The 14,010-nt window shown below is 37.1% G+C and overlaps 1 protein-coding gene across 2 annotated transcripts in view; it reads left to right on the top strand.

The window, feature by feature from the left end:
• The first annotated feature begins 216 nt into the window (after positions 1-216).
• The window catches only part of NBDY (negative regulator of P-body association), a 49,361-nt gene continuing 35,567 nt past the window's right edge, over positions 217-14,010 (top strand). The window contains exons 1-3 of one of the 2 annotated variants that reach the window (XM_059386330.1): positions 217-600; positions 2,331-2,450; positions 3,104-3,992. In XM_059386330.1, the coding sequence (XP_059242313.1) occupies positions 365-571 (207 nt within the window). In that variant the 5' untranslated portion in view covers positions 217-364 and the 3' untranslated portion in view covers positions 572-600; positions 2,331-2,450; positions 3,104-3,992. Of the gene's footprint in view, positions 601-2,330; positions 2,451-3,103; positions 3,993-14,010 lie in introns of those variants that run through there. The other variant, XM_059386332.1, reaches the window with a different exon arrangement.

Genomic DNA, 14,010 nt, shown 5'->3' with positions numbered 1-14,010 from the left:
TCCACAATCTATGCAGAGTTTACCGTTTAGGAGTAAATCTAAATTTCTTTTAATCTTAAAATGGCATAGATTGTATAAAACAGAACATAGATTTAGTTACACTTGGGGGGGACGAGCAGAGGAAAAACATTAAATATTAAATATACGCCTCGTCTTAAGACCCTCCCCTGTAGAAACGTTAAAATAGGGTGGAGTAGAAAGGGGAGGGCGGAGGCGGAGAGGGGATATGCGTTTCAGGATACAGGAAATACGGTAAACGCGAAACCGGGAGGAAGCTCTGTGCCTGGAAGGGACTGGCCGCCATCTCAGGTCTCAGCCTCGCAGGGCCCACCAGAGAGAGCTGACGCCCAGTATTATAATCCTTATGGGGGACCAACCTTGCGCCTCCGGGACATCCACGCTCCCACCTGGAAATACGCGGGAAACCAGGCCTCCAAAAAAGCGCTGTCTCCTAGCTCCACGGTGGGATTATCCTGAAGGAACCCCCAACGGAGGTAGTAACCCTCTCCCCTCCGCACCCTCTTCTGCATCACCCGGCCTGAAATCGCACCCTCCTCCTCCGGAGAAGTAGTAGAATATACTTCTCCCACCCCAAACCAGGTCAGAATCTTTCTCATCTTAAACATCCAGGCTCCCTGCAACTTAATTATGCAATTTCCCAGATCTCCCCCCTCTTTCTCTATTCTTTCAACGATTTCAAAGTGGAAAAACAAAACAAACAACAACAAAAAAGGGGGCATTAAATAGCTCTTTCACGAAATATGTTTGGGTGAAATTATGGATATTTATTGACATTAAGTAGTTATTTTAATATATTAACTGTGGTAATTATTATATTTTTTAAGAACTAGATTTAAATCTTTTGATATGCTTAAAAGTAATTCAGTGGGGCCGAAGTGGGGGTTTACAAACAAAATGTTCATGATTTGATCATAACTGGGTGATTCATTATGCTGTTCCCACTATTTTTGTGTATATTTGAAACTTTCCCATTTAAAGATCAATTTCAAGATCAATAACATTTGGAAGGCCTCATTCATGTGCTAACAGACCTAATTCCTGTGGTGACAGAGAGTATTCTTAAAGTCTCAAGGAATGTATGTTGTCTCTGTGTGTGGCAGGAAAATTTACCAAGTTTAAAAAAAAAAAAAAAGTTAACACTGTGTAAACCCAAGTGCTTGTTTGGGGTATGCAGGGATCACTCAGGATGGACAAAGCCATTCTGCCTGGTGGTAATCATGACCCATCAATAAGGAAAGGGGAACTTTGGGTGGGCCTTAAAGGATGAGTGACATCTGTCTAGTGGAAAGCGAGAGAATGCTTTTCAGGCCTGGTGTTTCCAGTACAAAAGCCCCAAAGCAGCCTTCTGTGAAAAGCTTGGAGAAGCAAGAAGCAAGGAGAAAGACTTGGAGGTGCAACAGAGTGTTGCAGGACCTTTAATGTTATGCTAAAGAGTATGTAGTTTAATCCAAAAGTGGTGGTAACCGTTGAAGATTTTCAATCAAATGATGTATTTTAGGAGTCCAGTTTTTACTATCAGAAAAACAACCTTTTATTTAGATGACCTAGAATACAAAAAAGAAAACCAAATCTGACCCAAGCCTCACAGATTCTTGTAATCCAAGGAAACAGGGCATCCTTTCTTCATTCATGCAATAAACCTTTACGGAGCCCTTGAAAAGGACTAGGCATTGTGCGGGAAACTGTAGGGAATGGATGACAAGGCATAATGCCTGGTGAATAGTAGGAGTGAAACAGATATTTGAATAAAAAGGTCAATAAGTGCTAGGTTAACAGTGGAAACTAAGGAGGCTCTGGATTTAGGACTTAGAGATAGTGCATAGAAAAAAAATGAGCTCTGGTTTTGCTTGAAAGCATCATCCAGTCATTCATTCGTTTACACTCTGATTTGCCTCAACTCTACTTCAGTGTCCAAAAGGATAATGGTTGTAGGGGGTAGGACATAGGAATAACAGTGCTCAGATACAAAACAAAGGAGGTTGTGCAAGGCAAAAAGTTCAAGAGCTACATAATTTCCTCTAGTGATTCAAATCATTGAAAATAGTAATAATAGCACATATTTACTGAACATTTTTATGTGCTAGACCCTGTTCTAAAATGCTTCCAATATTTATGTTCTTAATTTACAATAGACCTCTCTTAATAATATCCATTTAACTGTTATACAGGAATATTATTATACAGAAATATAGAATAATATATCTATTATATAGAAATGAGAGCATGGTGGATAATAAGGACTTGAGGCCAGGGGAAAGAGATGGACCATAACAGAAGAAACCATTTTGCCTTACTTTATTATTTTTCAGTCTCTGAGGGATTGAGGAATGACTTCATTTCCTTGGTGCATTCATAAAATGCTTCATCTAGTGAAGAAAATGAAGATTATTGACACTGCTGCCCTGCTTTTTTCTGATGTCCTGCACCAGGTAATTGTGTTTTTTAAGGTTATTTGTTTACAAAAAAACTTAGTAATGGAGGAAGAGGACTAAGAGTTATAAAAAGAAATAGCCAAACAAACAACAAAGCTAGCACCAAATGGTAAAATAGAAACTTACTTTCTACATTATATGAAACCATATATACCATATAATAATAATGTAACTTATAAGCTCCTTTGTTAGATTCACTCCTAATTACCTTACAGTTTTTGTTGTTACTGGGAAATGTATAAATGTATTTAAAACCACATTTTCTGAGGTGCCTGGGTGGCTCAGTGGGTTAAGTCTCAGTCTTCTGCTGAGGTCATGATCTCAGGGTCCTGGGATCGAGCCCCCACCCCAGCCCCCACTCCATCGGGCTGTCTGCTCAGCAGGGAGTCTACTTCTACACTGGGGGGTGGGTGGCGTCTGCTTGTGATCTCTGTCTGTCAAATAAATAAGTAAAATCTTTTAAAAAAATTTTTAAACCCCACATTTTTTGATATTTGGCTGGTAAATGGGAATGATTGATATTTTTGCATATTGATTTTATATGCCACGATCTTTCTGAATTCTGTTTTTTTCTGATAATTTACCAATTTTCTGAGATTATCTATTATATTGTGAATAATGGCAATTTCTCATCAATATTTATTTTTTAGCTTGTCTTACTATGAAGCTAGGATCTTCACTACAATGAGAAAGAGTAACAGTGGTAGCAGATTTCCTTCTCTTGCTTTTGAATTTTCAACGGAATTACACAAATGTTTCACCATTTTTAGATTTGTTTCTTCAGGATAAGGAAGTTCATTTGTAGCCTTAGTATGCTGAGACTTTTTAATTATGAAGGAATATGGAGTTTTTCTCCATTAATTTGAGAGTGTGACCATATGATAAATTACAGTAATCAATTTTCTAATGTATTTTCTGATATTGGTTTCATCACCCTCACCATTGAATATGTTGTTTTTAAAATTTTTGCTTTAATCTTTATTATTTTCTTTATTGCATTATATTTGCTCTTTTTCAAACTTATCTTCTGGACTTTTAGCCCAGTAATCATCAAGTTCTTCTAAAATAAGAATTTATGACTATAAATCTTCCACTGCATATCATGTTAAAAGGATTTCACAGATTTTTATATGTAGTACTTTATTGTCATTCAATTGTAATTTCTCTCATGACTTCTTATTTGACTCATAAATTTGTTTAATTTGCAGACACATGGGGCTCTTTTGTAAAAATCAGACCATGAAATCATTAGTCCAATTATAATTAACTTCATCTTATTTTCCAAAAAAATCCTACAAAACTTCAACTTATTTTCTGCTTTAAAATATATTTTTAATCTTTCTGATAAGAAAAAGCAAAATTATATATGAGCTTCTCATTATAAAAGATTTTAGCCATATAAGTTATTTCTTTCATTAACTACATGGAAATGTATGTGCATGCTATTGAATGATGGAATTATTCTTGGTATTTATATTTGAGTTTTTAAACTTTTTGTATATTTTTTTGTTGTTCTTTTTTTAATCTTAAAAAAAATTAAATTTTATTTAAATTGATTTAATTTTTATTTAAATATATGTTATTTAACATACAGTAAAACATTAGTTTTAGGAAAAGAATTTAGTGATTCATCACTTACATATAATAATACCCAGTGCTCATCACAAGTGCCCTCATTAATACCCATCAACTATTTAGCCCATACCCCCAACCACCTCCCTCCATCAACCCTCAGATTATTCTCTATAGGTAAGAATCTCTTATGGTTTGCTTCCCTCTCTTTTTTTCCCCCCTTTCTATATGTTCATCTGTTTTCTTTCTTAAATTCTACATATTAGTGAAATCAATGGCTAATGGTATTTGTCTTTCTCTGACTTAATTCACTTAGCATAATATACTGTAGCTCCATCTACATCATTGCAAATGGCAATATTTTATTCTTTTTGATAGCTGAGTAATATTCCATTATATACATATATAGTATATGTGATATATATACATATACCACATCTTCTTTATCCATTCATCAGTAGATGGACATTTGGGCTTTTTCTGTAGTCTGGCTATTGTTGATAATGCTGCTATAAATATTGAGGAGCATGTGCCTCTTCGAATCTGTATTTTTGTATCCTGTGGTTAAATACCTAGTAGTGCAATTGCTGGATCATAGGGTAGATCTATTTTTAACTTTTTGAGGAACCTCTATACTAATTTCCACGGTGAATGCACTACTTTGCATTTCTATCTACAGTGTAGGAGGGTTCCCCTTGCTCCACATCCTCACCAATACCTCTTATTTTCTGTGTTGTTAATTTTAGCCATTCTGACAGTTGAGAGGTGGCATATCATCATGGTTGTGGTTTGTATTTCCCTGATGATGAATGATATTGAGCATCTTTTCATGTGTCTGTTAGCCACCTGTATGTCTTCTTTGGAGAAATATCTGTTCATGTCTTTTGCCCGTTTCTTAACTAATTATTTTTTGGGTGTTGAGTTTGATAAGTTCTTTATAGATTTTTGATAATAGTGCTTTATCTGATATGTCCTTTGCAAAAATCTTCTCCCATAACATACAATGCCTTTTAGTGTTTTTTTGGTTGTTTCATTTACTGTGCTGATGGTCTTTATCTCGATGAAGTTCCAGTAGTTCAATTTGCTTTTGTTTTCCTTGCCTTTGGGGATTTATCTAGCAAGAAGTTGCCATGGCCAAGGTCATGGAGGTTGCTGCCTGTGTTCTTCTCTAGGATTTTGATAGATTCCTGTCTCACATTGAGGTCTTTCATCCATTTTGAGTGTATCTTTGTGTATGGTGTGAGAAAATGGTCCAGTTTCATTCTTCTGCAATGTGGCTGTCCCATTTCCCCAGCACCATTTATTGAAGAGACTGTCTTTTTTCCATTGGATATTCTTTCCGGCTTTTTCTAAGATTAGTGGACTATAGAATTGAGGGCCCATTTCTAGGGTTTCTATTCTGTTCCATTGATGTATATGTCTGTGTTTGTGCCAGTACCATACTGTCTTGACTACAGCTTCATAAAACTCGAAGTCCAGAATTGTGATGTTTCCAGCTCTGCTTTTCTTTTTCAGGGTGTTGTGGGTATTCCGGGTCTTTTGTGGTTCCATAATTGTTCTGGCTCTGTGAAAAATGCTGGTGGTATTTTGATAGAGATTGCATTAAAATTGTAGGTTGTTTTGGGTAGTATAGACATTTTAACAATGTTTCTTTTGCTCTATGGGCATGGAATGTTTTTCCATTTATTTATGTCCTCTTCAATTTCTTACATAGGTGTTCTATACTTTTCAGAGTACAGAACATTTACCTCTTTGGTTAGGTTTATTCCTAGGCATCTTATGTTTTTTGGTGCAGTTGCAAATGGGATTGATGCCTTGATGTTGGTACATTTTTTATTACTGATATAATTTCTTTGCTGATTATGGGTCTATTCAAATTTTTAAATTCTCCCTATTTTAATTTTGGTAATTTGTATGTTTTTAGGAATTTTTACATATTTTCCAGATTGCCCATTTACTGCATATAGCTTTTTATAAATTCTCTTATAATTGTTTGTATTTCTGTGGTATTGGTTGTGATCTCTCCTCTTTCATTTGTGATTTTATTTATTTGTTCCTTTCTCTTTTTGATAAGTCTGGCTAGGGAGTTACCAATTTTCTTAATTCTTTTGAAGAACCAGCTCTTAGTTTCATCGATCTGTTCTACTGTGTTTTGTTTTTGTTTTTGTTTTTGTTTTCTGTTTCTGTATCATTTATTTATGCTCTAATCTTTATTATTTCTCTTCTTCTGTTGGCTTTAGGCTTTATTTCCTTCTCCTTTTGTAGTTCCTTTAGATGTAAGAATAGGTTATATATTTGAGACTTTTCTTGTTTGGTGAGGTAGGCCTGTATTATAACATACTTCTCTTAAGACTGCCTTTGCTGTGTGTTTTCATTTTCATTTGCTTCCGTGTACTTTTAAATTTCCTCTTTAATTTCCTAGTTAACCCATTTATTCTTATTAGGATGTTTTCTCACCTCCATGAATTTGTGGTCTTTCCAAATCTTTTCTTCTGGTTGACTCTAAATTTTGTAGCATTGTCGTCTATTATGCACAGTATGATCTCAATCTTTTTTGTACTTGTTGAGGCCTAATTTGTGACCCAGTATGCGATCTATTGTAGAGAGTGTTCTGTCTGCACTCAAAAGGAATGTGTATTCTGCTGCTTGTGGATGAAATGTTATGAATATCTTTGTTAAGTCCACTGGTCCGTGTGTCATTCAAAGCCATTGTTTACTTTTGATTTTCTGCCTAGATGATCTGTCCATTGTTCTAAGTAGGAGTATTAAAGTCCCCTAGTATTATTGTATTATTGTCACTGAGTTTCTTCATGTTGTTTGATTTACATATTTAGGTCCCAAGTTGGGGGCATAAATATTTACAATTGTTAGAAATTCTTGTTTGATAGGTCCCTTAATTATGATATAGTGCCCTTCTTCATCTCTTCTTACAGTCTTTGGTTTAAAGTCTAGTTTTCTTTTCTTTTCTTTTCTTTTCTTTTTAAAGGATTTTATTTATTTATTTGACAGAGAGAGAGATCACAAGTAAGCAGAGAGGCAGGCAGAGGGAGGGGGGAAACAAGCTCCCTGATGAACACAGAGCCTAATGTGGGGCTTGATCCCAGGACCCTGAGACCATGACCTGAGCCAAAGGCAGCAGCTTAACCCACTGAACCACCCAGATGCCCCTAAAATCTAGTTTTCTTATATAAGTATTGTCACTGTGGCCTTCTTTTGACAATGAACGGCTCTCCATTCTTTCACTTTCAATCTGTAGGTGTCTTTAGTTCTAAAGTGAGTCTCTGGTAAGCAGCATATAGATAGGTCGTGTTTTTTTTTTAATCCATTCTGCTGCCCTTTGTCTTTTGATTGAATAATTTAGTCCATTTACTTTCAGACTGATTATTGATAAATATGAATTTAGTGCCATTGTTTTAACTGTAAAGTTGGTATTTCTGGATATTTTCTCTGTTACTTTCTAGTTTTTGTTGCTTTTGGTCTTTTTTTTCTCTACTCAGGACCCCTTAAAATTTCTTTCACACCTGGCTTAATGGTCACAAACTCCTTTAGTTTTTGTTCGTCTTGGAAACTCTTTTTCTCTCCTTTTATTCTGAATGACAGCCTTACCAGGTAAAGAATTATTGGCTGCATATTTTTCCCATTCAGTACATTGAATATATCATGCCACTCTCCTCTGGTCTGCTAAGGTTCTGCGGATCTATCTGATGCAAACCTGATTTGTTTTCTCTTCTAGGTTAAGGAATTTTTCCCCATGTTGCTTACAAGATTCTTTCCTTATCTGTGTAGTTTGAAAATTTTACTATGCTGTGTCTTGGTGTTGGGTTGCTTTTGTTGATTTTGATGGGAGTTCTTTTTTTTTTTTTAAAGATTTTATTTATTTATTTGTCAGAGAGAGAGAGAGATCACAAGTAGGTAGAGAGGCAGGCAGAGGCAGAGGCAGAGGGAGAAGCAGGCTCCCTGCCAAGCAAGGAGCCTTATATGGGACTCGATCCCAGGACCCTGGGATCATGACTTGAGCTGAAGGCAGCTGCTTAACCAACTGAGCCACCCAAGCGTCCCTTGATGGGAGTTCTTTATGCCTCCTGGATTTCGATGTCTGCATCCTTCTCCAGATTAGGAAGTTTTCAGCTATAATACCCTCAAATAAACCTTCTGCCCCTTTCCCCTCTCCTCTTCTTCTGGGACTCTATGATACAAGTGTTATTACACTTTATGGAGTCGCTTAGTTCCCTAAGTCTACATTCGTGATCCAATATTTTTCTTTCCTTCTTCTTTTCAACTTTATTATTTTCCATAATTTTAACTTCTGTATGATTGATTTGCTCCTCAGCTTCTTCCATCCTTGTGGTCACTACATTCAGTCTGTTGTGCATCTTGGTTATAGCCTTTTTATTTCTGCCTGAGTAGTTTCTAGAATTTTATCTCTGCAGTAAGGTACTCCCTAGTGTATTCTGTGCTTTTCTCAAGTACAGCTAGCATCCCTTAGATTATGTTTTAAATTCTTGTTCAGGCATATTACTTATATTGTTTTGATTAGATCACTAGCCATTACCTCTTGGTGTTTCTTGTGGGATAGATTCCTCCAACTTGGCATTTTGCTTAGATCTCTGTCTTCTGCGTTTTCAGAAAATCTGTTACATTTCCTGTTCCTGAGAGTAATGGCTAAATTAAGAAAGATCATATACTGTCCAAAGTTTGGCATTTCAGGAAGTTTTTGGTGTATTTTATGTGTACTCTGCTGCTGTGTTTTGGCTGCTCCTTCCCTTAGGTCAGTCCTCTACAGAGTTTCTCCTTCCCGCAGTAGGGAGTGTTCAGACGTTGGACATTGTGTGGTGGGTTTTAACTTGGTACCTTTTGGTGTGCTTGTTAGAAAAGGCTAGATTCTATTTCATTTCCCCCAAAGCTGAAGTTTTCCAGTACTCTATGATCAGTAGACTTAGTTTGTGCATGGGGTTTATGCTGGTCTTCTGGGGAAGGGGCCTGCCGTGCTGGTTCTCAGGTCAACTTGGCCTAGTGGAGATGCATCTTTAAAGTATGGTGGGGTGAGGATTACTATCAGCAACTGTAGCCTCCACTATGGGTGCTGTGTTGTTCACTGAAGTCTGTCTATGCTGATGGATGGAAGGGAAATGGCCTCACTTTACTCTCATGTCCCTAAAGAGGGGAGTTTGTGCCTGCTCCTATTCAGGAAGCCCTCACAGAAGAATGAACAATCTCCCCCTCTGTGTCCCAGGATTCCTTCAGAACCCTGTCTGTGTCTGCACCATCTGTCTGCATGGTGGCACTGTGTTCCTGTGTTTTATTTCAGGGGTGCAGCTGGGTTTCAAAACTCCAAATTTTAGGAACCTCATAAGGTGCAAACCTACATTAATTCTCTGGAGAGGGTCTTGCTGCACTGTGGCTCATGTCAGTTTGTTCCAGAAAAGCAGTTGCATGACTGTGCAGGGATTCAGCATTTATGATAAACCTTAGACAAAAGCTGGCATCCGGGTAACCTGCCTTCAGCAGGTCCCTCTGCTGATTTGCTAATTAACAGTGCTGCTCTATAGTGCCCATTTTCTGTTTCATCTCCTCTCAGGATATGCCATCTCTCCCAAATTCACTCCAAAGAAGGGAACTGTCTCTCCCGGTACAACCAAGGGTATCCTCAGACCATGCTGTCCACTTCTGGGGCTCTGAACTCTTCCCTAGATGAACACAACTGTACCCACCTGACACAGCCCCAGCAATGGCACAGACTTCTTAAACATCAGACTTTGAGCTCCACTGCTTGTAAAAACATAAAATAGTCAGCCCCTCTCCTTTTCACAGTCCGTGGTTTTGGGGAAGTGTTTTTCTTGCATAATCCCCTGCATATTGGATTCCCTCTTTCTCTTCCTCTCTCAGTCTTCTCTGTGAGAAGGTCTCCTTCCCCTCTGAAGCATCTGCAGTTCTCTTCTCCCCCCAAATCACCTGTCTGCAGCTCCTACCTTCCATGATGTGGCTTTTCTCCCTTTAAATGTACAGTTTGTTCTCAGTCCTCAGATCAATTTCTTGGGTGTTCAGATATTAACCTATCTGTGTTCAAGGGACAAGGCAGGCATAGGGTTCCCCATGTACTCCACCATCTTAACTCATCCTCCTCTAAACTTTATTTTTATCTAATTTTACAATTCAAAGAAATTGTTAGACTATTACAAAGAACTCCCATACGCTCTACCCAGATTCACCAATTAACATTTTTCCATGTTTGCTTTTATATTCTCTATTTCTTTATCTCCCTCTTATACCCCTTCTCCCTCTACCAGCTCTTTTTTCCTTTCCTCCTCACTTATCCATTCTCCTCTTCTCTACCTTCCCCTTTTCCTTGGCCCTTTCCACTCTTCCTCTCTCTCTCTGAGCTGTTTAAGAGTCTCTAGCAGATATTATGCTCCTTTACTTGGAAATATTTCAGTACTGTAAGTACGTCAGTGCATACTTCCTCAGAAAGATGACTTTCTCTTAAATAATCTTACTACATGTGTCAAAATAGAAATTTTATATTGTTCTAGTTTTTGTTACCTAAAGTTTTATTTTCAAGATTATCCACTTATAATCACTGAAAAAGGGAAGTGTTTGGAAGAACATATATTTTAAATGGATGATGCAAGCTATATTAATAATTCTTTTTTGTCTAGATTTATTGAAATATATTTGGCATATAACATTGTTGCAAGCTTATGGTATACAATAAGGTGATTTGCTATATCTATATGTTACAAAATAATTACCACAAGTTTTCACAGTCATCTCACACAGTTATCTTTTTTTCTCTGTGGTGAGACTTTTTTTTTTTTTAATTATTTCTTGAGAGATAGAGAGCACATGAGCAGGAGGGGCAGAGAGAGAGGGAGAGAATTTTAAGCAGGATCCATGCTCTGCAAAGAGTCCAAAGCAGGGTTCAACCTCCTGACCCTGAGATCATGACCTGAATCGAAAACAAGAGTTGGACTTTTAACCGACTGAGCTAACCCAGTGACCCATGTGTGGCGAGAACTGTTAATATCTACTCTCAACAACTTTTAAGTATACAATATAGTATCATTAATTATAGTCAAACTATAGTTTTAATTATAACTATAATTGTATAAATACATATACTATAACTATATTATTAACTGTAATACAGTGTATATCATGCTATATATGTTGTAGATATCCAGAACTTAGTCATGTTAATAACTGAATATTTATGCCCTTTGAGCACTTTCACCAATTTCTCCCACCCTCCAACCTCAGGAAACTACCAACGTACTCTGTATTGATGAGTTTGTTTTCTTTTTAGTAAGATTCCATGTGTAAGTTCATGCAGTGTTTTTCTCTATCTAATGTCTTTGACTTAGTATAATGCCCTCAAGTTTTATCCATTGGGTTGGAAATGACAGGATTTCTTAAGGCTGAATAACACATCATTTTATATTTACATCGTATTTTTTTTTATCTTTTCATCTGTCAGTGGAGACCTAGATTGTTTCCATGTCTTGCTTATTGTAAATAATGATGCAGTGAACTGGGGGTGCAGACGTCTCTTCAAGATTAGTGATTTTATTTCTTTCAGATATATACCTAAAGGGACTTGCTGAATCATATAATACTTTTTTTCTCAAATTTTTATTTAAGTTCTAGTTAGTCAATGTATAGTGCAGTATTGGTCTCAGAAATACAATTCAGGGGCGCCTGGGTGGCTCAGTGGGTTAAAGCCCCTGCCTTCGGCTCAGGTCATGATCCCAGGGTCCTGGGATTGAGCCCCGCATCGGGCTCTCTGCTCAGCAGGGAGCCTGCTTCCTCCTCCCTCTCTCTCTGCCTGCCTCTCTGCCTGCTTGTGATTTGTCTGTCAAATAAATACATAAAATCTTTAAAAAAAAAAAAGTGATTCATAAGTGATTCAGTGATTCATCACTTATGTACAACACTCAATGCTCATCGTAAGTGCCCATACCCCACCCACCTCCTCCATCAACCCTCAGTTTGTTCTCTATCTTTAAGAGACTGTTATGGTTTGTTTCTTCTCCTTCTTTTTACTTTTTTATTGTCCCTCCCATATGTTCAGCTGTTTTGTTTCTTAAATTCCACATATGAGTGAAATCATGTTACTGATCTTTCTCTGACTGGCTTATTTTGTTTAGCATAATATACTCTACCTCCATCCATTTCATTGCAAATGGCAAGATTTCATGCTTTTGATGGATAAATAATATTCCATTGGAATAACATTCCATTCCAATGTAAATAACATTCCATTCCACCACATCTTCTTAACCCATTCATTAGTCAATGAACATTTGGACTCATTCTATCGTTTGACTATTGTTGATAATGCTGTTATCAACATCAGGGTACATGTGTCCCTTTGAATCTGTGTTTCTCTGTCCTTTGGTTAAACACCTAGTAGTGCAATTGCTGGATTATAGGGAAGTTCTATTTTCAACTATTTAAGGAACCTCCATACTGTTCTCTTGAATGACTGTACAACTTTGCATTCCTACCATCAGTGAAAGAGGGTTCCCCTTTATCCACAGCATTACCAACACCTGTTGTTTTTTGTTTTGTTAGTTTTAGCCATTCTGACAGGTGAGAGTTGCTATCTCATAGTGATTATTTGTATTTCCCTGATGATGAGTGATGCTGAGCATTTTTAATGTGTCTGTAGGCCATCTGGTTGTCTTCATTGGAAAAGTGTCTATTAGTGTCTTCTGCCCATGAAATATTTTTTGGGTATTGAGTTTGATAATTTCTTTATAGATTTTGGATACTAATGCTTTTTTTGTCTGTCATTTGAAAATATATTCTCCCACTCTGTAGGCTGCCATTTAATTTTCTTGATTTTTTTTTCCTTCTTGAAGAAGTCCCATTAGTTCATTTTTGCTATTATTTTCCTTGCTTCCTGTGACATGACTAGTAAGAATTTGCTATGGCCGAGGTCAAAGGATACTGCCTGTGTTCTCTAGGATTTTGTTGGGTTCCTGTCTCACATTTAGGTCTTTCATCTATTTTGATTATTTTTATGTATGATATGAGAGAGTGGCCCAGTTTTATTCTTCTGCATGTGGCTGTCCAATTTTCATAACGCAATTTTTTAAAGAGTCTATATTTTTTCCATTGAATATTCTTTCCTGTATCATCAAAGATTAGATAACCATAGAGTTGAGGTTCCATTTTGGGGTTTTCTGTTCTGTTCAGTTGATCTGTGTCTGTTTTTGTGCCAGTACCACACTGTTCTGATGGTTATGGCTGTATAATTCACCTGGAAGTCTGGAATTGATGCCTCTCACTTTGGCTTTCTTTTCAACATTCCTTTGGCTCTTCTGGGTCTTCTGTGGCTCCATACAAATTTTATGATTGTTTGTTCCAGCTCTATGAAAAATGCTGAGGGTATTTTGATAGGGATTGCATTGAATGTGTACATTGCTGTGGGAAGTATAGACTGACTGACTTTCTTTCTTTCTTTCTCTATTTGTCAGAAAGAGAGGCTGAAAGAGAGACAGAGAGAGAGCACAAGCAGAGGGAAGGGCAGAGGGAGAGGGAGAAGCAGACTCCCCGCTGAGCAGGAAACGTGAATCAAGGATCAGTCCCAGGACCCTGGGATCATGACCTGAGCCAAAGGCAGACCCTTAACCAACTGAGCCTCCCAGGCACCCTGGTACAGACATTTTAACAGTGTTTGTTCTTCCAGTCCATGAATGTGGAATGATTTCCCATTTTTTTGTGAACTCTCCAGTTTTTTCATTAGTGTTCTGTAGTTTCCAGAGTATAAATTCTTGAACTCTTTGGTTAAGTTTCATCCTACTTATCATATCATATGGTTTTTGGTGCAATTGTAAATGGGATTGATTCCCTGATTTCTTTTTCTGATTCTTCATTATTGTTGTATAGAAATACAACAGATTTCTGTTTTTTATTTCATAGCCTATGATTTTGCTGAATTTGTATACAAGATCTAGCAACTTTTTGGTGGAGTCTTTTGTGT

The sequence above is a fragment of the Mustela nigripes genome, chromosome X (assembly GCF_022355385.1).
Source record: "Mustela nigripes isolate SB6536 chromosome X, MUSNIG.SB6536, whole genome shotgun sequence".
In the NCBI taxonomy this organism is placed as follows: Eukaryota; Metazoa; Chordata; class Mammalia; order Carnivora; family Mustelidae; genus Mustela; species Mustela nigripes.
This window is presented reverse-complemented; position numbering and strand designations above follow the sequence as displayed.